Source organism: Panulirus ornatus, chromosome 20 (assembly GCF_036320965.1).
Source record: "Panulirus ornatus isolate Po-2019 chromosome 20, ASM3632096v1, whole genome shotgun sequence".
In the NCBI taxonomy this organism is placed as follows: Eukaryota; Metazoa; Arthropoda; class Malacostraca; order Decapoda; family Palinuridae; genus Panulirus; species Panulirus ornatus.
The window spans coordinates 40,108,160-40,135,108 of NC_092243.1; the positions used below are offsets into that span (position 1 = coordinate 40,108,160).

Consider the following 26,949-nt stretch of genomic DNA (forward strand, 5'->3'; position numbering starts at 1 on the left):
TTACTCGATCAAACCACCTCACACCACATATTGTCCTCAAACATTTCATTTCCAGCACATCCACCCTCCTTCGTACAACCCTATCTATAGCCCATTCCTCGCAACCATATAACATTGTTGGAACTACTATTCCTTCATAAATACCCATTTTGCTATCCGAGATAACGTTCTCTCCTTCCACACATTCCACACAGAACCTTCGCCTCCTCCCCCACCCTGTGGCTCGCTTCCGCTTCCATGGTTCCATTCGTTGTTAAGTCCACTCCCAGATATCTAAAACACTTCACTTCCCCCAGCTTTTCTCTATTTAAACTTACATCCCATTTAACATGTCCCTCAACGCAACTGAACCTAATAACCTTGCTTCTATTCACATTTACTCTCAACTTTCTTCTTTCACACACTATTCCAAACTCAATCACCAACTTCTGCAGTTTCTCACTCGAATGAGCCACTAGAGCTGTATAATCAGCTAACGAATGACTCACTTCCCAGGCCATCTCATCCCAAACAGACTGCATACTCGCCCCTATCTCCAAAACTCTTGCATTTACCTCCCTAACCACCCCATCCATAAACAGATTAAACACACCCCTGCCGCAGACCGACATTCACTGGGAACCGATCACTCTTCTCTCTTCCTACTTGTGCACATGCCTTACATCCTTGGTAGAAAATTTTTGCTGCTTATAGCAACTTGCATCTCACACCATATACTCTTAAGACCCTCCACAAAGCATCACTATCAACCCTATCAAATGCCTTCTCCAGATCCATAAATGCTACTTACAAATCCATTTGTTTTTCTAAGTATTTCTCACACATTCTTCAAAGCAAAACCCTGATCCACACATCCTCTACCACTTCTGAAACCACACTGCTCTTCCCCAATCTGATGCTCTGTACATGCCTTCACCCTCTCAATCAATACCCTTCCATATAATTTCCCAGGAATACTCAACAAACTTATACCTCTGTAATTTGAACACTCACCTTTATCTCCTTTGCCTTAGTACAATGGCACTATGCATGCATTCCGCCAATCCTCAGGCACTTCACCATGATCCACACATACAATGAATATCCTTACCAACCAATCAACAATAAAGTCACCCCCTTTTTCAATAAATTATACTGCAATACCATCCAAACCCGCCACTTGCCGGATTTCATCATCCGTAGAGCCTTCATTACCCCCTCTTTTTTAACTGAACCTTCTCCCTGACCCTCTCACTTCGGACAGCACCCTGACCAAAGCACCCTATATCTGCCACTCTATCATCAAACACATTCAACAAACCTTCAAAATACTCACTCCATCTCCTTCTCACTTCACTGCCTGTTATTACTTCCCCACTTGTCCCCTTCACCGATGTTTCCATTTGTTCTCCTGTCTTACATACGTTATGTACCTTCTTCCAAAAAATCTTTTTATTCTCCCTAAGGTTTAATGATACTCTCTAACCCCAATTCTCATTTATCCCCCTTTTCAACTCTTGTACCTTTCTCGTGACCTCCTGCTGCTTTCTTTTGTACATCTTTCAGTCACTTACGCTCCTTCCTTGCAAGTATTGTCCAAACACCTCTCTCTTCTCTTTCACTAACAAATTTACTTCTTCATCCCACCACTCACTCCCCTTTCTAATCTGCCCACCCCCCACCTCTCATGCACATGCATTTTTTGCACAAGCCATCACAGTTTTCATGAATATATCCCATTCCTCCCCTACTCCCTCTACGTCATTTGCTCTCACCTTTTTTCCTTTCTGCACTCAATCTCTCCTGGTACTTCCTCATACTAGTCTCCTTTTCAAGCTCACTTACTGTTACCACTCTCTTCTCCCCAACATTTTAACTTCATATCTGGAAACCTCTCCAAATCTTCACCTTCGCCTCCACAAGATAGCGATCAAACATCCCTCCAGCTGCCCCTCTCAGCACATTAAAGCCTAAAAGTCTCTCTTTGTCACGCCTATCAGTTAACACGTAATCCGATAATGCCCTTTGACCATCTCTCCTACTTACATACGTATACTCGTGTATATCTCTCTTTTTAAACCAGGTATTCCCAATCACCAGTCTTTTTTCAGCAAACATATCCACAACATATTCACAACACTGAACACCCCATGTACACCAATTTACACTCTCAACTGCCACATTACTCACCTTTGCATTTAAATCACCCATCACTATAACCCGGTCTCGTGCATCAAGCTGCTAACAGTCAATCATCTACTTCCAATATATATATATATATATATATATATATATATATATATATATATATATATATATATATATATATATATATATATATATATTCGACTTGCTGTCAATGGACTGAACCAAGGCATGTGAAACGTCTGGGGTAAACCATGGAAAGGTCTGTGGGGAGCTGTGGTTTCGATGCATTACACGTGACAGCTGAAGAATGAATGTGAACGGTTGTGGCTGTTCTTTGCCTGTTCCTACCGCTACCTCGCTAACGCGGGAAAAGGCGATTAAATGTGTGTGTGTGTGGAGAGAGTGAAAAGAAATATGAATATATAGATTGGGGAAGAGCAGTGTGGTTTCAGAAGTGGTAGAGGATGTGTGGATCAGAGATTTATGTGCTGAAAAAGGACTGATGATTGGGAATACCTGGTTTAAAAAGCGAGATATACATAAGTATACTTATGTAAGTAGGAGAGATGGCCAGAGAGCGTTATTGGATTACGTGTTAATTGACAGGCGTGCGAAAGAGAGACTTTTGGATGTTAATGTGCTGAGAGGTGCAACTGGAGGGATGTCTGATCATTATCTTGTGGAGGCTAAGGTGAAGATTTGTATGGGTTTTCAGAAAAGAAGAGTGAATGTTGGGGTGAAGAGGGTGGTGAGAGTAAGTGAGCTTGAGAAGGAGACCTGTGTGAGGAAGTACCAGGAGAGACTGAGTACAGAATAGAAAAAGGTGAGAACAATGGAAGTAAGGGGAGTGGGGGAGGAATGGGATGTATTTAGGGAATCAGTGATGGATTGCGCAAAAGATGCTTGTGGCATGAGAAGAGTGGGAGGTGGGTTGATTAGAAAGGGTAGTGAGTGGTGGGATGAAGAAGTAAGAGTATTAGTGAAAGAAAAGAGAGAGGCATTTGGACGATTTTTGCAGGGAAAAAATGCAATTGAGTGGGAGATGTATAAAAGAAAGAGACAGGAGGTCAAGAGAAAGGTGCAAGAGGTGAAAAAAGGGCAAATGAGAGTTGGGGTGAGAGAGTATCATTAAATTTTAGGGAGAATAAAAAGATGTTCTGGAAGGAGGTAAATAAAGTGCGTAAGACAAGGGAGCAAATGGGAACTTCAGTGAAGGGCGCAAATGGGGAGGTGATAACAAGTAGTGGTGATGTGAGAAGGAGATGGAGTGAGTATTTTGAAGGTTTGTTGAATGTGTTTGATGATAGAGTGGTAGATATAGGGTGTTTTGGTCGAGGTGGTGTGCAAAGTGAGAGGGTTAGGGAAAATGATTTGGTAAACAGAGAAGAGGTAGTGAAAGCTTTGCGGAAGATGAAAGCCGGCAAGGCAGCAGGTTTGGATGGTATTGCAGTGGAATTTATTAAAAAAGGGGGTGACTGTATTGTTGACTGGTTGGTAAGGTTATTTAATGTATGTATGACTCATGGTGAGGTGCCTGAGGATTGGCGGAATGCGTGCATAGTGCCATTGTACAAAGGCAAAGGGGATAAGAGTGAGTGCTCAAATTACAGAGGTATAAGTTTGTTGAGTATTCCTGGTAAATTATATGGGAGGGTATTGATTGAGAGGGTGAAGGCATGTACAGAGCATCAGATTGGGGAAGAGCAGTGTGGTTTCAGAAGTGGTAGAGGATGTGTGGATCAGGTGTTTGCTTTGAAGAATGTATGTGAGAAATACTTAGAAAAGCAAATGGATTTGTATGTAGCATTTATGGATCTGGAGAAGGCATATGATAGAGTTGATAGAGATGCTCTGTGGAAGGTATTAAGAATATATGGTGTGGGAGGAAAGTTGTTAGAAGCAGTGAAAAGTTTTTATCGAGGATGTAAGGCATGTGTACGTGTAGGAAGAGAGGAAAGTGATTGGTTCTCAGTGAATGTAGGTTTGCGGCAGGGGTGTGTGATGTCTCCATGGTTGCTTAATTTGTTTATGGATGGGGTTGTTAGGGAGGTAAATGCAAGAGTTTTGGAAAGAGGGGCAAGTATGAAGTCTGTTGGGGATGAGAGAGCTTGGGAAGTGAGTCAGTTGTTGTTCGCTGATGATACAGCGCTGGTGGCTGATTCATGTGAGAAACTGCAGAAGCTGGTGACTGAGTTTGGTAAAGTGTGTGGAAGAAGAAAGTTAAGAGTAAATGTGAATAAGAGCAAGGTTATTAGGTACAGTAGGGTTGAGGGTCAAGTCAATTGGGAGGTGAGTTTGAATGGAGAAAAACTGGAGGGAGTGAAGTGTTTTAGATATCTGGGAGTGGATCTGGCAGCGGATGGAACCATGGAAGCGGAAGTGGATCATAGGGTGGGGGAGGGGGCGAAAATTCTGGGGGCCTTGAAGAATGTGTGGAAGTCGAGAACATTATCTCGGAAAGCAAAAATGGGTATGTTTGAAGGAATAGTGGTTCCAACAATGTTGTATGGTTGCGAGGCGTGGGCTATGGATAGAGTTGTGCGCAGGAGGATGGATGTGCTGGAAATGAGATGTTTGAGGACAATGTGTGGTGTGAGGTGGTTTGATCGAGTGAGTAACGTAAGGGTAAGAGAGATGTGTGGAAATAAAAAAGAGCGTGGTTGAGAGAGCAGAAGAGGGTGTTTTGAAGTGGTTTGGGCACATGGAGAGGATGAGTGAGGAAAGATTGACCAAGAGGATATATGTGTCGGAGGTGGAGGGAACAAGGAGAAGAGGGAGACCAAATTGGAGGTGGAAAGATGGAGTGAAAAAGATTTTGTGTGATCGGGGCCTGAACATGCAGGAGGGTGAAAGGAGGGCAAGGAATAGAGTGAATTGGAGCGATGTGGTATACCGGGGTTGACGTGCTGTCAGTGGATTGAATCAAGGCATGTGAAGCGTCTGGGGTAAGCTATGGAAAGCTGTGTAGGTATGTATATTTGCGTGTGTGGACGTATGTATATACATGTGTATGGGGGGGGTTGGGCCATTTCTTTCGTCTGTTTCCTTGCGCTACCTCGCAAACGCGGGAGACAGCGACAAAGTATAATAAAAAAAATAAAATGTATATATATATATATATATATATATATATATATATATATATATATATATATATATATTATTATTATTATTATTATTATTTTGCTTTGTCGCTGTCTCCCGCGTTAGCGAGGTAGCGCAAAGAAACAGACGAAAGAATGGCCCAACCCGCCCACATACACATGTATATACATACACGTCCACACACGCAAATATACATACCTATACATCTCAATGTACACATATATATACACACACAGACATATACATATATACACATGTACATAATTCATACTGTCTGCCTTTATTTGATCCCATCGCCACCTCGCCACACATGGAATAACACCCCCCCCCCTCCTGTGTGCGAGGTAGTGCTAGGAAAAGACAACAAAGGCCCCATTCGTTCACACTCAGTCTCTAGCTGTCATGTAATAATGCACCGAAACCACAGCTCCCTCTCCACATCCAGGCCCCACACACTTTCCATGGTTTACCCCATTGACAGCGCGTCGACCCCGGTATATCACATCGTTCCAATTCACTCTATTCCTTGCACGCCTTTCACCCTCCTGCATGTTCAGGCCTCGATCACTCAAAATCTTTTTCACTCCATCTTTCCACCTCCAATTTGGTCTCCCACTTCTCCTCGTTCCCTCCACCTCTGACACATATATCCTCTTGGTCAATCTTTCCTCACTCATTCTCTCCATGTGACCAAACCATTTCAAAACACCCTCTTCTGCTCTCTCAACCACAATCTTTTCATTTCCACACATCTCTCTCACCCTTACATTACTTACTCGATCAAACCACCTCACACCACACATTGTCCTCAAACATCTCATTTCCAGCACATCCACCCTCCTGCGCACAAATCTATCCATAGCCCACGCCTCGCAACCATACAACATTGTTGGAACCACTATTCCTTCAAACATACCCATTTTTGCTTTCCGAGATAATGTTCTCGACTTCCAAACGTTCTTCAAGGCTCCCAGAATTTTCGCCCCCTCCCCCACCCTATGATTCACTTCCGCTTCCATGGTTCCATCCGCTGCCAGATCCACTCCCAGATATCTAAAACACTTTACTTCCTCCAGTTTTATATAAATATATATATATATATATATATATATATATATATATATATATATATATATATATATATATATATATATATATATATGAATAAAGTGCATATGAACGCGCACTTTCATAGAGCTCATAATACCCTCCAATAGGCAGGACTCGAACCCAGGACCTTTGCATGGTAGCTGGGAGCGCAAACCTCTCGGCTGTGATCGCCCCCAAGAGAGAAATAATGACTACTCGATTTCCTCAGTCAGTCGTGGTGCTGGTGGGAAGCTCCCACACCATCAGTCAGTCGTAGTGCTGGTGGGAAGCTCCCACACCATCAGTCAGTCGTGGTGCTGGTGGGAAGCTCCCACACCATCAGTCAGTCGTAGTGCTGGTGGGAAGCTCCCACACCATCAGTCAGTCGTGGTGCTGGTGGGAAGCTCCCACACCATCAGTCAGTCGTAGTGCTGGTGGGAAGCTCCCACACCATCAGTCAGTCGTGGTGCTGGTGGGAAGCTCCCACACCATCAGTCAGTCGTGGTGCTGGTGGGAAGCTCCCACACCATCAGTCAGTCGTGATGCTGGTGGGAAGCTCCCACACCATCAGTCAGTCGTAGTGCTGGTGGGAAGCTCCCACACCATCAGTCAGTCGTGGTGCTGGTGGGAAGCTCCCACACCATCAGTCAGTCGTGGTGCTGGTGGGAAGCTCCCACACCATCAGTCAGTCGTGATGCTGGTGGGAAGCTCCCACACCATCAGTCAGTCGTAGTGCTGGTGGGAAGCTCCCACACCATCAGTCAGTCGTGGTGCTGGTGGGAAGCTCCCACACCATCAGTCAGTCGTGGTGCTGGTGGGAAGCTCCCACACCATCAGTCAGTCGTGGTGCTGGTGGGAAGCTCCCACACCATCAGTCAGTCGTGGTGCTGGTGGGAAGCTCCCACACCATCAGTCAGTCGTGGTGCTGGTGGGAAGCTCCCACACCATCAGTCAGTCGTAGTGCTGGTGGGAAGCTCCCACACCATCAGTCAGTCGTGGTGCTGGTGGGAAGCTCCCACACCATCAGTCAGTCGTAGTGCTGGTGGGAAGCTCCCACACCATCAGTCAGTCGTGGTGCTGGTGGGAAGCTCCCACACCATCAGTCAGTCGTGGTGCTGGTGGGAAGCTCCCACACCATTGTGCGACATGTCTGGGATTCATCGGACACCATCATAGGGTTACATGCATCACTCTGGTGTGCGAGGCTATACGTAGTGTCCCTCACACTGATGATATAATGATCACCGCTGATGTGATACTTATTGTACACACTGTGTGCACAGTCAGCCCGGGGCACCCAAGCGGTGGGGGAGGACCCGTAGCCCTCACGTTCGCTAGGTGGTGAGGAGGGCCCGTACCCCTCACTTTCGCCAGGTGGTGGGGAGGGCCCGTAGCCCTCACTTTCGCCAGGTGGTGGGGAGGGCCCGTAGCCCTCATGTTCGCCAGGTGTTGGGGAGGGCCCGTAGCCCTCACTTTCGCCAGGTGGTGGGGAGGGCCCGTAGCCCTCACGTTCCCCAGGTGGTGGGGGAGGGCCCATAGCCCTCACGTTCGCCAGGTGTTGGGGAGGGCCCGTAGCCCTCACGTTCGCCAGGTGTTGGGGAGGGCCCGTAGCCCTCATGTTCCCCAGATGGTGGGGGAGGGCCCGTAGCCCTCACTTTCGCCAGGTGGTGGGGAGGGCCCGTAGCCCTCACTTTCGCCAGGTGGTGGGGAGGGCCCGTAGCCCTCATGTTCGCCAGGTGGTGGGGAGGGCCCGTAGCCCTCACGTTCGCCAGGTGGTGGGGAGGGCCCGTAGCCCTCACTTTCGCCAGGTGGTGGGGAGGGCCCGTAGCCCTCACGTTCCCCAGGTGGTGGGGGAGGGCCCGTAGCCCTCACGTTCGCCAGGTGTTGGGGAGGGCCCGTAGCCCTCACGTTCGCCAGGTGTTGGGGAGGCCCCGTAGCCCTCACTTTCGCCAGGTGGTGGGGAGGGCCCGTAGCCCTCACTTTCGCCAGGTGGTGGGGAGGGCCCGTAGCCCTCATGTTCGCCAGGTGTTAGGGAGGGCCCGTAGCCCTCACTTTCGCCAGGTGGTGGGGAGGGCCCGTAGCCCTCATGTTCGCCAGGTGGTGAGGAGGGCCCGTAGCCCTCACGTTCGCCAGGTGGTGGGGAGGGCCCGTAGCCCTCATGTTCGCCAGGTGGTGGGGAGGGCCCGTAGCCCTCACGTTCGCCAGGTGTTGGGGAGGGCCCGTAGCCCTTACGTTCGCCAGGTGGTGGGGAGGGCCCGTAGCCCTCACGTTCACCAGGTGTTGGAGAGGGCCCGTAGCCCTCATGTTCCCCAGATGGTGGGGGAGGGCCCGTAGCCCTCACGTTCGCCAGGTGTTGGGAAGGGCCCGTAGCCCTCACGTTCACCAGGTGTTGGAGAGGGCCCGTAGCCCTCATGTTCCCCAGATGGTGGGGGAGGGCCCGTAGCCCTCATGTTCCCCAGATGGTGGGGGAGGGCCCGTAGCCCTCACGTTCGCCAGGTGTTGGGGAGGGCCCGTAGCCCTCACGTTCGCCAGGTGTTGGGGAGGGCCCGTAGCCCTCACGTTCGCCAGGTGTTGGGGAGGGCCCGTAGCCCTCGCGTGCCACTGAAGACACGTCAATCGTCCTGGTTGTCAGACACTTCGTCCAGGTTGGTCGAGGCGACAGTCATGATCAGTAGCTGGGACGTAAAGCAGGAGGAGGTTCAGCGACCCAGACAGAGGTCATCACTGGGAGGTGTAGCATTCCCTTGGGACGGGAGCTGGGCTGGAGTCATGCCGGGCGGCGCACAGAGCAGGTCTCCCCCTCCCAGCTGTGATGAGACTCGAACAGGTTCACGCGTCCTGGTGTGTCTGGTCGTGACACAGGTCACTGGGTCAACCCTTCTGACCTGACCTGAGCGGACCATTGTACCGGAACAGCTGCGGTGTGCACGGGTCAGGAGGAGTGCTTGATCACCAAGCTTCAGCTCCCTCACCTCAGCACCAACGTCACATTTCACAATGTTATCCACATCGTCCAACACAGGCCACCAGGGATGTTGTGGGATCTTATCATTGATGTTAAGTTGAGGTTTCCACTCCGTGTGACACACAGGTAGAGATGACAACATGCCGGGGCTCCGTGAGCAGGTCCCTGAGCTGGCTCATGTTTCCTCATGACCACTCCTGACTCCCGGGGAGCCCCTCGCCTCCCTGACATGACCGGGTCTTGCTCCTGGACTCGGCCAGAGGTCTGCCCCCCGGGTTCGGTCAACACGTCGTCAGTATAATGCACCTCACTCATCACCAGACGAGCCACAGTGAACACTCAGAACGGAGGAACCATTTGGTGCAGATCCCCAGTCAGGCGTGCTCTCTGCCACCCCCAGAACCAGGGGTCTTTCACCCCGGACACAGTGTCCTTGTGACATATTCCTGGTAGCCACAGGTGAGTGGAACAAGCAGAGCAGCTGAGCCTTGCCGACAGATGGCAGCCAGTGGTCGTGTTTGGAGGAAATTTCAACAGTGGAACAACACACGGGATTACCATGAACTACGACGCCCCTGGCCAGGTAACGCTCTTCACATACCTCCAGAATCGTGGCTCTCTCGTGTCCACTTAGCCTTCAAAAATATAAAATGACCCTTCGGTAAGATGATTACCCGTAGGATGACAACCACAATCCACACACACTCATCAGAACTCACACACAGTTCCTCACCACACCCTCACCATACGCCACACACTTCACCTCCTCTCATCTGGCCAACACGTTCTCCACACTGCAGATGTTGCTCTCCACACCTGCGTTATGCTCTTCATCCTGATCCACCCAACTGTGTGGCGCCGTCTGCTGCCTCAACACCGTCTCCTGCACCCTCCTCATAACTGGCCACACACCCCCAGTGGTCCTCCCGGCTCAACACCGTCTCCTGCACCCTCCTCATGGCCAGTATGTGGCCACACACCTCCAGTGGTCCTCCCGGCTCAACGCCGTCTCTGGCACCCTCCTCATGGCCAGTATGTGGCCACACCTCCAGTGGTCCTCCCGGCTCAACACCGTCTCCTGCACCCTCCTCATGGCCAGTATGTGGCCACACACCCCCAGGGTTCCTCCCGGCTCAACACCGTCTCCTGCACCCTCCTCATGGCCAGTATGTGGCCACACACCCCCAGGGTTCCTCCCGGCTCAACACCGTCTCCTGCACCCTCCTCATGGCCAGTATGTGGCCACATACCTCCAGTGGTCCCCCCGGCTTAACGCCGTCTCTGGCACCCTCCTCATGGCCAGTATGTGGCCACGCACCAGACCGCCAGTTGCTTTACTTCCGTCACGTCGCGAATTCATCCGTATTTACGTTTTCCATTAACCTTAAGACCGTTTTCTTTGTACAGATTCATTTGACGAGAGGCATGTGTTCCCTCGCCACAGTGACGTCATGCACTGGTCATACCATGCACCTGAAGCAATGTGTTGCCAACCAACCGTATCCCTGTAACCTCATCTTCTCATGATGCTCCATCGTCACCACACTTCTCTTGTTTATTACTTACACTTCTTCACGCTCTGTCTCGTCTGTTTTAACCTGCTCTGGTTAATACTGCCTCCACCCGTAAGTTAAACCTGCTCTGGTTAATACTGCCTCCACCAGTAACTTAAACCTGCTCTGGTTAATACTGCCTCCACCAGTATCTCTGGCACTCGCCCACTTCAACCATTTCCTTCTATCGTCCGCACACATCCTCTTCCTCAGGCATCACTCAAACCTCTAATTCTCTGTTCACTTGATTTTTTCATGTTATATTCTCGTGTTTCACATTCCTCTCGTACCATCCCAAAACACTGCTTTTCATCCCCAACAAACCACCAGTTGAACGTCCTACCCAGCAAACTCTCATCTGAGACATTCTGGACTGTTATTGACCTGCCCTTCACTCTCGGGGTTTGATTAGGGCCTGAACTGCCTGTACCCTCTCATATATATATATATATATATATATATATATATATATATATATATATATATATATATATATATATATATATATATATACTGGAAAGGATCACAGTTATACGCGTGATCGAGTATATTCCTATGAGTCCACGGGGAAAATGAAACACGATAAGTTCCCAAGTGCCCTTTCGTGTAATAATCACACCATCAGGGGAGATACAAGAGAGAAATATAATAGTCAGTTGATATACAACGAAGGGACGTAGCAAGGACGCCATTTAGTAAACATGTGATTGTCCAAGACAGACAACGAGCATATCATGAACTTATTATGCGGACAAGAAGGTGAATTGTTTACAAATTTTATCAACAATAAAGTTATCCAATGTGTACAGACCTTCTCTAATATTAAGGTTAAAATTCTTAGAGTATTTGATAATAGAAGATTCAATTATATTTCTCGTGGTACTGGAGTTAGAGTTGATAACTGAGATGGCATTACTCCAGTCAATAAATTGATCATAGTTTTTAACGTGGCAAGTATGCAGTCTGTTGGGGATGAGAGTGCTTGGGAAGTGAGTCAGTTGTTGTTCGCTGATGATACAGCGCTGGTGGCTGATTCGGGTGAGAAACTGCAGAAGTTGGTGATTGAGTTTGGTAAAGTGTGTGAAAGAAGAAAGCTGAGAGTAAATGTGAATAAGAGCAAGGTTATTAGGTACAGTAGGGTTGAGGGATTAGGCAATTGGGAGGTAAGTTTGAATGGAAAAAAACTGGAGGAAGTGAAGTGTTTTAGATATCTGTGAGTGGCTTTGGCAGCGGATGGAACCATGGAAGCGGAAGTGAGTCACAGGGTGGGGGAGGGGGCGAAGGTTCTGGGAGCGTTAAGGAATGTGTGGAAGGCGAGATCATTATCTCGGAAAGCAAATATGGGTATGTTTGAAGGAATAGTGGTTCCGACAACGTTATATGGTTGCGAGGCGTAGGCTATAGATAGGGTTGTGCGGAGGAGGGTGGATGTGGTGGAAATGAGATGTTTGAGGACAATATGTAGTGTGAGGTGGTTTGATCGAGTAAGTATTGAAAGGATAAGAGAGATGTGTGGTAATCAAAAGAGTGTGGTTGAGAGAGAAGAAGAGGGTGTATTGAAATGGTTTGGTCATATGGAGGGAATGAGTGAGAAAAGATTGACAAAGGATATATGTGTCGGAGGTGGAGGGAACGAGAAGTGGGAGACCAAATTGGAGGTGAAAGGATGGAGTGAAAAAGATTTTGAGCGATCGGGGCCCGAACATGCAGGAGGGTGAAAGGCGTGCAAGGAATAGAGTGTATTGAAACTATGTGGTATACCGGGGTCGACGTGCTGTCAGTGGATTGAACCAGGGCATGTGAAGCGTCTGGGGTAAACCATGGAAATTTTTGTGGGGTCTGTATGTGGAAAGGGAGCTGTGTTTCGGTGCATTACACATGACAGCCAGAGACTGAGTGTGAACGAATAGGACCTTTGTTGTCTTTACCTAGCGCTTCCTCGCGCGCGTGCGGGGGAAGGGGGTTTTCACTTCATGTGTGGCGGAGTGGCGACGGGAATGAATAAAGGCAGCAAGTATGAATTATGTGCATATATATATATATATATATATATATATATATATATATATATATATATATATATATATATATATATCTTATATATATATATATATATATATATATCTTATATATATATATATATATATATATATATATATATATATATATATATATATATATATATATATATATATATATCTTAAAGCATTATCTAATCATTTGCATGGTATTTTCTGTGTATCTATCGATAACTGAGAGCGTTATGATATATTTTTAAAGGTTATTTCAATTTTAAAAGTGTTTGAATATGTTATATTTCAATTTTGAAACAAAAGTTTTCGAGCTAAAATATACATTGCAAGTTTTGGTATTTTCTTTCAAAAAATCGATTTCCTTTTAAACTTCATGATGAAGAATATTTTTCATGCTGAATACAAATTTGGGGTTTATATGTTGGTTCACTTTCCCTCTTGTATAGGTATTACTTTGGTTTTTACTCCGTAGAGGTGGCTGGTTGTGTGCCCACAGTACAAACTAGACCACGCAGTACTCGGCAGGTTGCTGTGTCAAATGATTATTGTGTGGCCATCAGCAACTCAAGGGTGGGCCATTTTGATTCCTTCCTGCTTCTTTCTCTACGCATCTTTCCTAATAACTATGACCTGGCACATTTCTAACGACAGATTTTTCACTTTCTCCAAAATTCGTCAATGCTTTCCCTTGCCTCTTCTTTTTCCCTTTCATTAACCTCTGTATATTTCATTTAAGGCCCTCCCTTGACATAGACTTTTGTCTGTTAATGGAGCATTCAACAACAACAAAAAAACAAAAATAAGAAAGCGGTAGGAGGAAAACAGGAAGGTGCAGTGGTTGAAAAAGAAGGTAAATCAGAGCTGAGGTGAATGATTACAGTAAACTTCAGGGAGAATAAGATGTTTAAGAAGTAGGTTAATAGTGTGAAAAAAACAAGAAAACAAATGGGAACATTAATGGAAGGGGTAAATGGGGAAGTGGTAACAGGCAGTGATGAGATGAGGAGGAGATGGAGTGAGTAACTTGAAGGACTATTGAATATGTTTGAAGATAGAATGGCAGATGTAGGGTGTTTGGTTAGAGGAGATGTTCGAATTGAAAGAGTCATAGAGAGTGGTTTGTTGAAGAAAAAGAGGTGGTGAAAGCTTTGCATAAGATGAAATATGGCAAGGCGGCTGGAGCGGATGGTATCGTATCTGAAATTCTAAAGGGGGTCACTGAGTTGTTGGAAGGTTACTTAGGATTTTTAATGTGTGAATAGATCTTGGTAATGTGTCCTAAGGATTAGCGGAACGTATGTATTGTGCCATTGTATAAAGGTGAAGGGACCAAAGGTGAATGTTCAGACTACAGAAGTATAAGTTTGTTGAGTGTATCTTCAAGGTTATGTGGGAGAGAAGTGATTGAGAGGGTGAAGGCATGTACAGAGCATTAGAATGGAGAGGAATAATGCTTTTTCAAGGGTGGTATTGGATGTATGAATCAGGTGTTTACATTAAAGAATGTGTGAGAGAAATTTTTAGAAAAACAGATGGATTTGTATGTGGCATTTATGGATCTGGGGAAAGTTTATGATAACGTTGATAGAGATGCCTTGGGGAAAGTATTAAGAATATATGGTGTAGGAGGAAAGCTGCTAGAAGCAGTGAGAAGTTTTGTTAAGAATGTAAGACATTTGTACAAACAGGAAGAGGAGAATGAGTTGTTCCAAGTGAAGGTTGGTCTGCGGCAAGGGTGTGTGATGTCACTATGGCTGTTTAATTCGTCTATGGATGGAGCGGTGGGGGAAGTAAATGCAAGGGTCGCAGAGAGTGGAGCGAGTGTACAGTATGTAGACGGGAAGGGAGGAATGGGAAGTGAGTCAGTTTTTGCTCGCTACTGACACAGCACTGGTGGCAGATCCAAGAAACTGCAGATGTTGGATTTGGATTTGGGAGAACGTGTGAAAGGAGGAAGTTGAAAGCAAATTTGATTTAAAGCAAGGCTATAAGGTCTAGTATGGCCCAGGGATAAGCTAAGGTGGAGGTGTGAGTTTGAATGGATAAACATTGTAACTTAATTGTTTTAGATATTTGGGAGTGGACGTGGCAGTAAATGGAAGCGGATGGGGCCCGATGGGTGGTTGAAGGGGAGGAGGTTCTTGGAGCATTGAGGAATGTGTGGAAAGAGAGATCGTTATCTGGGAGGGCGATGATGGGTATGTTTGAAAGAACAGTAACCCCAGCAATGTTGTATGGATGCGAGGCATGGGCGGAGGAGGGTGGATGTGCTAGACGTGAAATGTTTGAGGAACGTGTGTAGTGTGAGGTGGTTTGATCGAGATAGTTATAAAAGGGTGAGATGTGCGGTAATGAAAAGAATGTGGTTAAGAGAGCAGAAGAGGGTGTGTTGAAATGGTCTGGACACATGGAGAGAATGAGTGAGGAAAGATTGTCAGAGAGAATATATGTGTGTCAGAAGTGGAGGGAAGAAGGAGAAGCGGGAGACCAAATTGGAGGTGGAATGCTGGAGTGACAATGATACTGAGTGATGGGGGCCTGAACATGCAGGAGGGTGAGAGGCGTGCATGGTACAGGGTGACTCGGTACTATGTGGTGTCTACAGAGGGCGACTGATCCAGGGAATGTGAAGCGGCTGGAGTAAACCATGGGAAGGTCTGTGGGGTCTGGTCGTGGATAAAGGGGTGTGGTTTTGGTACATTGCACATGACGGCTTGAGAATGGATGTGAGCAAATGTGGCCTGTCTTCTCATGGCGCTACTTCCCAAACGCGGGACACGACGAACAAATATAAAAGAAAATGAAGAATGATATCCAGGTATTACGCCACCGCAAGACCTCTGTATTGGGCTGGTGCAGCGTCCAGGCTGAGCCTCGGGTGGCCTGCAAGTGGGCTTTTGAGGGCCGAGCTGTGTGGCGACACTGCTCCCTGCCGTCCCATGACCATGATGCAACACTGTCCCCGGCGACGCAGTGGTGCCACTTGCAGACGGAGTCCCGGAGGACCTCTCTCTCTCTCTCTCTCTCTCTCTCTCTCTCTCTCTCTCTCTCTCTCTCTCTCTCTCTCTCTCTCTCTCTCTCTCTCGTGAGCCACCTTACGTGTTCCTGGTAACGTCTGATCAGTTTAACGAATGAATTTCCTGTCTCGTGTGAACACTAGCACATCTGGCCCTACCCTCAGCCTCCTCCCTCCTGCCACCACCCCGGCTTACTGACACACCACTGTAACCATGATCATGGTCATTACTGTGTCCTGACCCGGTCATTACTGTGTCCTGACCCGGTCATTACTGTATACTGACCCGGTCATTACTGTGTCCTGACCCGGTCATTACTGTGTCCTGACCCAGTCATTAATGTGTCCTGACCCAATTAGTGTGTCCTGACCCGGTCATTACTGTGTACTGACCCGGTCATTACTGTGTACTGACCCGGTCATTACTGTGTACTGACCCGGTCATTACTGTGTCCTGACCCAGTCATTAATGTGTCCTGACCCAATTAGTGTGTCCTGACCCGGTCATTACTGTGTACTGACCCGGTCATTACTGTGTACTGACCCGGTCATTACTGTGTACTGACCCGGTCATTACTGTGTACTGACCCGGTCATTACTGTGTACTGACCCGGTCATTACTGTGTACTGACCCGGTCATTACTGTGTACTGACCCGGTCATTACTGTGTCCTGACCCAGTCATTAATGTGTCCTGACCCAATTAGTGTGTCCTGACCCGGTCATTACTGTGTACTGACCCGGTCATTACTGTGTCCTGACCCAGTCATTAATGTGTCCTGACCCAGTCATTAATGTGTCCTGACCCAGTCATTAATGTGTCCTGACCCAGTCATTAATGTGTCTTGACCCAATTAGTGTGTCCTGACCCGGTCATTACTGTGTACTGACCCGGTCATTACTGTGTCCTGACCCAGTCATTAATGTGTCCTGACCCAGTCATTAATGTGTCCTGACCCAGTCATTAATGTGTCCTGACCCAGTCATTAATGTGTCCTGACCCAATTAGTGTGTCCTGACCCGGTCATTACTGTGTACTGACCCGGTCATTACTGTGTCCTGACCCAGTCATTAATGTGTCCTGACCCAATTAGTGTGTCCTGACCCGGTCATTACTGTGTACTGACCCGGTCATTACTGTGTCCTGACCCAGTCATTAATGTGTCCTGACCCAATTAGTGTGTCCTGACCCAGTCATTACTGTGTACTGACCCGGTCATTACTGTGTCCTGACCCAGTCATTAATGTGTCCTGACCAAGTCATTAATGTGTCCTGACCCAGTCATTAATGTGTCCTGACCCAGTCATTAATGTGTCCTGACCCAGTCATTAATGTGTCCTGACCCAATCAGTGTGTCCTTACCCGGTCATTACTGTGTCCTGACCCAGTCATTAATGTGTCCTGACCCAGTCATTAATGTGTCCTGACCCAGTCATTAATGTGTCCTGGTGGTGGTACTGGTAGTTGTGGTGTGGTGGTGGTACTGGTAGTGATGGTGTGGTAGTTGTGGTGCTGATAGTGGTGGTGTGGTAGTTGTGGTGCTTTTAGTGGTGGTGTGGTAGTTGTGGTGCTGGTAGTGATGGTGTGGTGGTGGTACTGGTAGTGATGGTGTGGTAGTTGTGGTGCTGATAGTGGTGGTGTGGTAGTTGTGTTGCTTTTAGTGGTGGTGTGGTAGTTGTGGTGCTTTTAGTGGTGGTGTGGTAGTTGTGGTGCTGGTAGTGGTGGTGTGGTAGTTGTGGTGCTGGTAGTGGTGGTGTGGTAGTTGTGGTGCTGATATAGTGGTGTGGTAGTTGTGGTGCTGGTAGTGGTGGTGTGGTAGTTGTGGTGCTGTAGTGGTGGTGTGGTAGTGTGTGGTGGTAGTTGTGGTGCTGGTTGTGGTGGTGTGGTAGTTGTTGGTGCTGGTAGTGGTGGTGTGGTAGGTGTGGTGCTGGTAGAGGTGGTGTGGTAGTTGTGGTGTGGTAGTTGTGGTGCTGGTAGTGGATGGTGTGGTAGTTGTGGTGCTGGTATTGGTGGTGTGGTAGTTGTGGTGCTGGTAGTGGTGGTGTGGTAGTTGTGGTGCTGGTAGTGAGTGGTGTGGTAGTTGTGGTGCGGTTGTAGTGGTGTGGTAGTTGGGTGCTGGTAGTGGTGGTTGTGGTAGTTGTGGTGCTGGTAGTGGTGGTGTGGTAGTTGTGGTGCTGGTAGTGGTGGTGTGGTAGTTGTGGTGCTGGTAGTGGTGGTGGTGGTGTGGTAGTTGTGGTGTGGTAGTGGTGGTGTGGTAGTTGTGGTGCTGTAGTGGTGGTGTAGGTAGTTGTGGTGCTGGTAGTGTGGTGTGGTAGTTGTGGTGCTGGTAGTGGTGGTGTGGTAGTTGTGGTGTGTAGTTGTGGTCGTGGTAGTGTGGTGTGGTAGTGGTGGTGTGGTAGTTGTGGTGCTGGTAGTGGTGGTGTGGTAGTTGTGGTGCTGGTAGTGGTGGTGTGGTAGTTGTGGTGCTGGTAGTGGTGGTGTGGTAGTTGTGGTGCTGGTAGTGGTGGTGTGGTAGTTGTGGTGCTGGTAGTGGTGGTGTGGTAGTTGTGGTGCTGGTAGTGGTGGTGTGGTAGTTGTGGTGCTGGTAGTGGTGGTGTGGTAGTTGTGGTGCTGGTAGTGGTGGTGTGGTAGTTGTGGTGCTGGTAGTGGTGGTGTGGTAGTTGTGGTGCTGGTAGTGGTGGTGTGGTAGTTGTGGTGCTGGTAGTGGTGGTGTGGTAGTTGTGGTGCTGGTAGTGGTGGTGTGGTAGTTGTGGTGTGGTAGTTGTGGTGCTGGTAGTGGTGGTGTGGTAGTTGTGGTGCTGGTAGTGGTGGTGTGGTAGTTGTGGTGCTGGTAGTGGTGGTGTGGTAGTGTGGTGCTGGTAGTGGTGGTGTGGTAGTTGTGGTGCTGGTAGTGGTGGTGTGGTAGTTGTGGTGCTGGTAGTGGTGGTGTGGTAGTTGTGGTGCTGGTAGTGATGGTGTGGTAGTTGTGGTGCTGGTAGTGGTGGTGTGGTAGTTGTGGTGCTGGTAGTGGTGGTGTGGTAGTTGTGGTGCTGGTAGTGATGGTGTGGTAGTTGTGGTGCTGGTAGTGGTGGTGTGGTAGTTGTGGTGCTGGTAGTGGTGGTGTGGTAGTTGTGGTGCTGGTAGTGGTGGTGTGGTAGTTGTGGTGCTGGTAGTGATGGTGTGGTAGTTGTGGTGCTGGTAGTGATGGTGTGGTAGTTGTGGTGCTGGTAGTGGTGGTGTGGTAGTTGTGGTGCTGGTAGTGGTGGTGTGGTAGTTGTGGTGCTGGTAGTAGTGGTGTGGTAGTTGTGGTGCTGGTAGTGGTGGTGTGGTAGTTGTGGTGCTGGTAGTGGTGGTGTGGTAGTTGTGGTGCTGGTAGTGGTGGTGTGGTAGTTGTGGTGCTGGTAGTGGTGGTGTGGTAGTTGTGGTGCTGGTAGTGATGGTGTGGTAGTTGTGCTTGGTGGTGGTGTGGTAGTTGTGGTGCTGGTAGTGGTGGTGTGGTAGTTGTGGTGCTGGTAGTGATGGTGTGGTAGTTGTGGTGCTGGTAGTGGTGGTGTGGTAGTTGTGGTGCTGGTAGTGATGGTGTGGTAGTTGTGGTGCTGGTAGTGATGGTGTGGTAGTTGTGGTGCTGGTAGTGGTGGTGTGGTAGTTGTGGTGCTGGTAGTGGTGGTGTGGTAGTTGTGGTGCTGGTAGTGGTGGTGTGTAGTTGTGGTGCTGGTAGTGTGGTGTGGTAGTTGTGGTGCTGGTAGTGGTGGTGTGGTAGTTGTGGTGCTGGTAGTGGTGGTGTGGTAGTTGTGGTGCTGGTAGTGGTGGTGTGGTAGTTGTGGTGCTGGTAGTGATGGTGTGGTAGTTGTGGTGCTGGTAGTGGTGGTGTGGTAGTTGTGGTGCTGGTAGTGGTGGTGTGGTAGTTGTGGTGCTGGTAGTGTGGTGTGGTAGTTGTGGTGCTGGTAGTGGTGGTGTGGTAGTGTGGTGCTGGTAGTGGTGGTGTGGTAGTTGTGGTGCTGGTAGTGGTGGTGTGGTAGTTGTGGTGCTGGTAGTGGTGGTGTGGTAGTTGTGGTGCTGGTAGTGGTGGTGTGGTAGTTGTGGTGCTGGTAGTGGTGGTGTGGTAGTTGTGGTGCTGGTAGTGGTGGTGTGGTAGTTGTGGTGCTGGTAGTGGTGGTGTGGTAGTTGTGGTGCTGGTAGTGGTGGTGTGGTAGTTGTGGTGCTGGTAGTGATGGTGTGGTAGTTGTGGTGCTGGTAGTGATGGTGTGGTAGTTGTGGTGCTGGTAGTGGTGGTGTGGTAGTTGTGGTGCTGGTAGTGATGGTGTGGTAGTTGTGGTGCTGGTAGTGATGGTGTGGTAGTTGTGGTGCTGGTAGTGGTGGTGTGGTAGTTGTGGTGCTGGTAGTGGTGGTGTGGTAGTTGTGGTGCTGGTAGTGGTCTTCATCTGGCAAGTTACCATTCGTCCAGGTGTTTGTTAGGTGTCTTGTGGTGTGACATGGCCCTGCCCGGCCCCTGGTGTGACCCGGATTAGCCCCTGGTGTGGCCCGGCCTGGCCCCCCTGGTGTGGCCCGGCCTGGCCCCCCTGGTGTGGCCCGGCCTGTCCCCCCTGGTGTGGCCCGGCCTGGCCCCCCTTGTGTGGCCCGGCCTGTCCCCCCTAGTGTGGCCCGGCCTGGCCCCCCTGGTGTGGCCCGGCCTGGCCACCCTGGTGTGGCCCGGCCTGGCCCCCCTGGTGTGGCCCAGCCTGGCCCGGGGCTGTAAGCTGTGTACGTTGCAGGTGTCGGGTCACCCAAGGAACGACGTGCAGCTGGGCGGCTCCTTCCTGACGGTGGAGCGGCAGAACGAGACGGGACACTGGCAGGTGGTGGCCACTGACGCCAGCTGGCAGACCAGGTATGGCTCCCCGCCCTCCTCACACCAGCCCTCCCTCACGACCAGACTGTCTGATGATTGATTGAATATATATAGAGACAGAGCATGCCATACCACAGTGTGCTGTTTACACTGTCTGTCGTGGCTCCTGTGTGGCGTGTGGCTGTGTCATGGGCCACTCTCTCATCCCACAGGTTCATCTGGGATCGTGTGTCATCGTTGCTGGGGACGAGTGTGGCCTCCGTCAAGTGGGACATCCCAGCGGACACCCCCGACGGCACCTACCGCATCACCCACTCAGGACACCACAAGACGCTCTTCAGAGGCGTCTTCCCTTACCACGGCGTCTCCCACCCCTTCAAGGTTAGTCCCGCCCTCCACACCTCGCTCCTGCTGGGGTCCTCTGATGTACAGGCTAGCCTGTGGTAGTTTGATTGCTGGATGTACACGTCACACTGGGGTCGTTTGATTTAGTCACCATTACTAGCATCTTTCCAATCGTTTGATGTAAACAGTATAGTAGGATCGTTTGACGTAAACAGTATAATGGAGTCGTTTGATGTAAACAATACAGTGGGGTCGTTTCATGTAAACAGTATAGTGGGGTCTTTTGATGTAAACAGTATAGAGGGGTCGTTTGATGTAAACAGTATAGTGGAGTCGTTCGATGTAGACAGTATAGTCGGGTCGTTTGATGTAAACAGTATAGTGGGGTCGTTTGATGTAAACAGTAAACTGGGGTCGTTTGATGTAAACAGTATAGTGGGATCGTTTGATGTAAACAGTATAGTGGAGTCGTTTCATGTAAACAGTATAGTGGGGACGTTTGATGTAAACAGTATAGTGGAGTCGTTTCATGTAAACAGTATAGTGGAGTCGTTTCATGTAAACAGTATAGTGGGGTCGTTTGATGTAAACAGTATAGTGGAGTCGTTTCATGTAAACAGTATAGTGGGATCGTTTCATGTAAACAGTATAGTGGAGTCGTTTCATGTAAATAGTATAGTGGAGTCGTTTCATGTAAACAGTATAGTGGGGTCGTTTGATGTAAACAGTATAGTGGAGTCGTTTCATGTAAACAGTATAGTGGAGTCGTTTCATGTAAACAGTATAGTGGGGTCGTTTGATGTAAACAGTATAGTGGAGTCGTTTGATGTAAACAGTAAACTGGGGTCGTTCGATGTAGACAGTATAGTCGGGTCGTTTGATGTAGACAGTATAATGGGGTCGTTAGACTACTCAGTATACTAGAGTTGTTCGGTTAAGACAGTATACTGGAGTATGTTGTATGTCAACCCAGACAGCAAACCTCTTTCTAGATATATGTCCCATACCCGAGCTAGTGTTCAGCCATATACCACTCTGTCCAGTCGAGGTCTTGCCTCTGTCGCGAGCGGACGTGTCTCCAGAAACTCCCAGGTCGCCTCAGTGCAACGCTAGATTTCACCTGCCGTCCCATTTGTATGAGGCAGTTCTTTCTCCTCAGGGGAAAAGATGAGACTTTCATGTTTGTTTTGTGATGTGTTTGAGAGCCTTAGAGTAGACATAAGGAAGAATTGTGAAGTGTTAGGGAGTTAAGGAGAACGGATGACACTGTGGGACATTGATACAAGGTTGATTGCTGCAAAAGCAGTTGGTATTGTTTAAAGCAAACACCTGATCCACACATCCTCTACCACTTCTGAAACCGCACTGCTTCTTTCCATTCAAGTGCTCCGTACATGCTTTTACCTTCTCAATCAATACTCTCCCAAATATTTTTCCAGATAGAAGCAGTGATGTAAGGCATGTGTACGAGTAGGAAAAGAGGAAAGTGATTGGTTCCCAGTGAATGTCAGTTTGCGGCGGGGATACGTGATGTCTCCATGGTTGTTTAATTTGTTATGGTTGGGGTTGTTAGGGAGGTGAATGCAAGAGTTTTGGAGAGAGGGGCAAGTATGCAGTCTGCTGTAGATGAGAGAGCTTGGGAAGTGAGTCAGTTGTTGTTCGCTGATGATACAGCGCTGGTGGCTGATTCGGATGAGAAACTGCAGAAGTCGGTGACTGAGTTTGGTAAAGTGTGTGAAGGAAGAAAGTTGCGAGTAAATGTGAATAAGAGCAAGGTTATTAGGTTCTGTAGGGTTGAGGGACAAGTTATTGGGAGGTAAGTTTGAATGGAGAAAAACTGGAGGAAGTGAAGTGTTTTAGATATCTGGGAGTGGACTTTGCAGCGGATGGAACCATGGAAGCGGAAGTGAGTCACAGGGTGAAGAAAGGAGCGAAGGTTTTGGGAGCGTTGAAGAATGTGTAAAAGGTAAGAGCGTTATCTCGGAGAGCAAAAATGGGTATGTTTAAAGGAATAGTGATTCCAACAATGCTATATAGTTGTGAGGCATGGGCTATAGATAGGGTTGTGCGCAGGAGGGTGGATGTGTTGGAAATGAAATGTTTGAAGACAATATGTGGTGTGAGGTGACTTGATCGAGTAGATAGTGAAAGGGTAAGAGAAATTGTGATAATAAAACGAGTGTGGTTGAGAGAGCAGAAGAGGGTGTGTTGAAATAGTTTGGACACATGGAGAGAATGAGTGAGGACAGATTGACAAAGAGGATATATGAGTCAGAGGTGGAGGGAACGAGAAGTGGGAGACCAAATTAGAGGTGGAAGGATGGAGTGAAAAATATTTTGAGTGATCGGGGCCTGAACATACTGGAGGGTGAAAGGAGTGCAAGGAATAGAGTAAATTGGAACGATATGGTATAGTGGGGTTGACGTGCTGTCAATGGATTGAACCAGGGCATGTGAAGCGTCTGGGGTTAACCATGGAAAGGTGTGTGGAGCCTGGATGTGGAAAGGGAGCTGTGGTTTCAATGCATTACACATGACAGCCAGAGACTGAGTGTAGACAAATGTGGCCTTTGTTGTCTGTTTCTGGCGCTGCCTCGCTGGAGGTGGGGTGAGGTGTGTGGGGGGTGGGGGGGGAGATGCTATTTTGTGTGTGGCGGGGCGGCGACGAGAATGGATGAAGGCAGCAAGTATGGATATGTACAGATGTATATTGTATGTCTGAGTATGTATATGATGTATACGTTGAAAATGTATATGTATGTATATGTGCGTGGGTGAGCGTTTATGTACATACATGTGTACGTGGGTGGGTTGAGCCATTCCTAGTCTCTTTTCTTGCGCTACCTCGCAAACACGGGAGACGGCGGTTAAGTATAATAAGAAATGATATATATATATATATATATATATATATATATATATATATATATATATATATATATATATATATATATATATATATATTGGAAAGGATCACAATTTTGTGCGTGATTATTACACGAAAGTGCATTTGGGAACTTTTCGTGTTTCATTTTCCCCGTGGACTCATAGGAATATATATATATATATATATATATATATATATATATATATATATATATATATATATATATATATATATATATTATATTTATTTTTTTTATTATACTTTGTCGCTGTCTCCCGCGTTTGCGAGGTAGTATATATATATATATATATATATATATATATATATATATATATATATATATATATATATATGTATAATTCAGTATTATGTATAGAAATTGTGAACAACTTATGGGATTGTGTGCTGAAAAATGAGTGGTGATAGGGAATACCTGATTTAAAAAGAGGAACATACACATGTATACGTGTGTGAGTAGGAGAGATGGTCATCGTGCATTACTGGAGTACATATCAGTTGATAGGCGTGTAAAAGACAAACTTTTGGATGGAATTTCTGATCACATTGTTGTGGAGGCGAGTGTGAAGGTTTGAAGAGATTTTCGAAAAAAAAAAATGAGGGAACAATGGCGGGGGAAAGAGAGTGCTATGTGTGCGTCTACGTACTGTGTGTACGTTTACGTGTTTTGTGTACGTCTACGTGTTGTGCGTACGTCTACGTGCTGTGTGTACGTCTACGTGCTGTGTGTACGTCTTCGTGCTGTGTGTACGTCTACGTGCTGTGTGTACGTCTACGTGCTGTGTGTACGTCTACGTGCTGTGTGTACGTCTACGTGTTGAGAGTGTAAGGCAGTTCAGTCGTACGTGTTAGGTGTCATGTTTATGGTCGTGGTATGAGATGCAGGAAGGGTTGTGATACATGGTGAAACTGTGTTGTAGTGTTGTGGTGATGTCCAGGCAGGAGAGTATGAGACTCCTGTGGTGTCTGGTGGGTGTTGTGGTGGGTATTGTGTTGTGGGCTGTTGTGAGGGGGTCGAGTTTAAGACTGAGTTGGGAGGTCGGCTGATTAGTGCTTGTCGGTATTGACGTGTTTGGTCAATGTTATATTTGCTGGAGGTTGGGGATCTGTGGGTAGAGGTTAGTGAAGTGTGAGGCTGGAGTAAGCTTGCGTTTGTACGTGGGTGATGGTGGTAAAAGTAGTGTGGCTCGGAGGGGTCTAGGTGCTGTGGCAGAGAACTGAGCGTTTAGCATGTTCAGGTGGGAGGGTACTGGTGAGGATTTTGTTTCCTTGTGAAGGTGTTTGAGTGTTTGATGGTTGCTAGGTAGCCAGTTGTGAGTGCTCTGTTTTGTGTGGTTTTATATATACTTTTGTTAGTGTGGAAGAACAGGCCGGCGAGACATAGTTTAAACTGGAGAGAATTAATTGTTCTTAAAAGATGTTGAAGGATTATATTTCTTGTCCAAACTCTGGTACCAGTTAGTGTTCTGGAGGTGTTTAGTGTGTGTGTGTGTGTTGCTTCTGTGTTGATGTTACTGACGAGTAATGTCATGTATGTTGTATATGATGCTTGCAATGACTGGTGTTTGGTTCAGTGGGAGAGACTGGCCATGTAAGGTGAGCGGAAGGTCTGGCCTGGATTAATGTCATTCTGGGGTTAAGAGTGAAGGAAGACTCGTGGTATGGGGCAGACCTTCTGTTCTGGGTCAGCCATTGTTCCAAGTGTGTCATGTGATGCTGTGTGTTTCATGTTGCTGTTATGGTGTCAGGATAATGTGACCTGACTGTGAACCAGTCACAAGTTTAGGTTTATAACTGTTAATTCCCCAGTGCTCACGCTCTCATACACATTGCCTTACGATACATCTCGGATATTAGCAGGTCCTTGGTGCCAGATGCACCGCTTGTGAACCTAAACTCCTCGAAGAATGTATCCTGGAGGCAGAACACTTGGCAGCTGCCAAGCTTCTCTGCAGGGGACGGTGAGGATAGAGGTGATACACTGGGGTCCTCAGGCAGGTGAAGGACTCCGGGTTACTTGGAGAGTCACATGAGGGGTGTGGGCGGTGACTGCACAAGATGTGGACTGTAACACTGTCAGTAATCTTCCCACGCCATGTAGGACGAAACCACACGTAGAGAGTAGTGGACATAGTGTAGGGAACCAGGTGTTAACACCGGCTTTTGTCCACGACCCAGGTGGTGACGGCCCCAGCTGAGGAGGGGAACAAGGTGGAGCGCGAGGTGGACGTCTCCTCCAGCCAGTCATGGTGGAGCAAGATGTTCGGTGCGTGAGCCGTCCGTCAGCCCAACCATGGGTCTGACACACACCCGCCCAGAGGTAGTGGCTGCATCACACGGCCACTACACACCTCAGCTGCTGTGCCCCCTGGACCTGTAGTGCCAAAGTAAGAGTAATAAAGTTATTCATATATATATTATTTCCTTTATTATCCTTTATTTTGTAAATGTCTTTATAAAGTTACTGATACTGACCCTGCCGGAAGAGAGATCTCTGCCCCTCTCACAGCCTCAGTAACTGAGAATAAAGTCAGTGGCTCTTATATGTGTTCGTCGAGTTAGTTCTGGACACACCTTCCCTCTGTATCATGGAAGATAAACAACCAGGCTGCCCTCATCATCTCCCTACACACGCATCATAAACATATTTACTCATTCTATAGTTCCTCTTTCTTCCCCCTTCCTTTTCTCGTCGTGATCCTCCACATCTGAGCCTTGAAGAGTCCAACAAATGTATGGTCCCCAGATGCAGGTGGAGGATGCCAGGTAGCTCCCAAGCCTCGTCTGTTTCTGCTGCCAGCGGGTAGGAGCGCTCCTGCAGCAGCTGCAGCAGTACTGGCACTTCTCATGAACCTTGCCCCTCTCCTGCATCTCACTTGTTTCCATAAATTAACTAACATTTGCGGTCTTTCTGCTTGTCTTTCCTCAGGTGGACACCCTCCGTCCAGCACCTTCACTGAAGTCTTACTTCGTTCGGAAGTTCATGTACCTGATGATGTCTCTA

General features: G+C 47.8%; 1 protein-coding gene across 2 annotated transcripts in view; it reads left to right on the forward strand.

The window, feature by feature from the left end:
• Positions 1 to 26,360, forward strand: part of CDase (neutral ceramidase) — a 223,570-nt gene extending 197,210 nt beyond the window's left edge. For both annotated transcript variants that reach the window (XM_071674776.1, XM_071674777.1), the window contains exons 13-15: positions 20,619 to 20,734; positions 20,908 to 21,076; positions 26,124 to 26,360. In XM_071674776.1, coding sequence (XP_071530877.1) covers positions 20,619 to 20,734; positions 20,908 to 21,076; positions 26,124 to 26,219 — 381 coding nt within the window. In that variant the 3' untranslated portion in view covers positions 26,220 to 26,360. The remainder of the gene's footprint in view (positions 1 to 20,618; positions 20,735 to 20,907; positions 21,077 to 26,123) is intronic.
• The last annotated feature ends 589 nt before the right edge of the window (positions 26,361 to 26,949 follow it).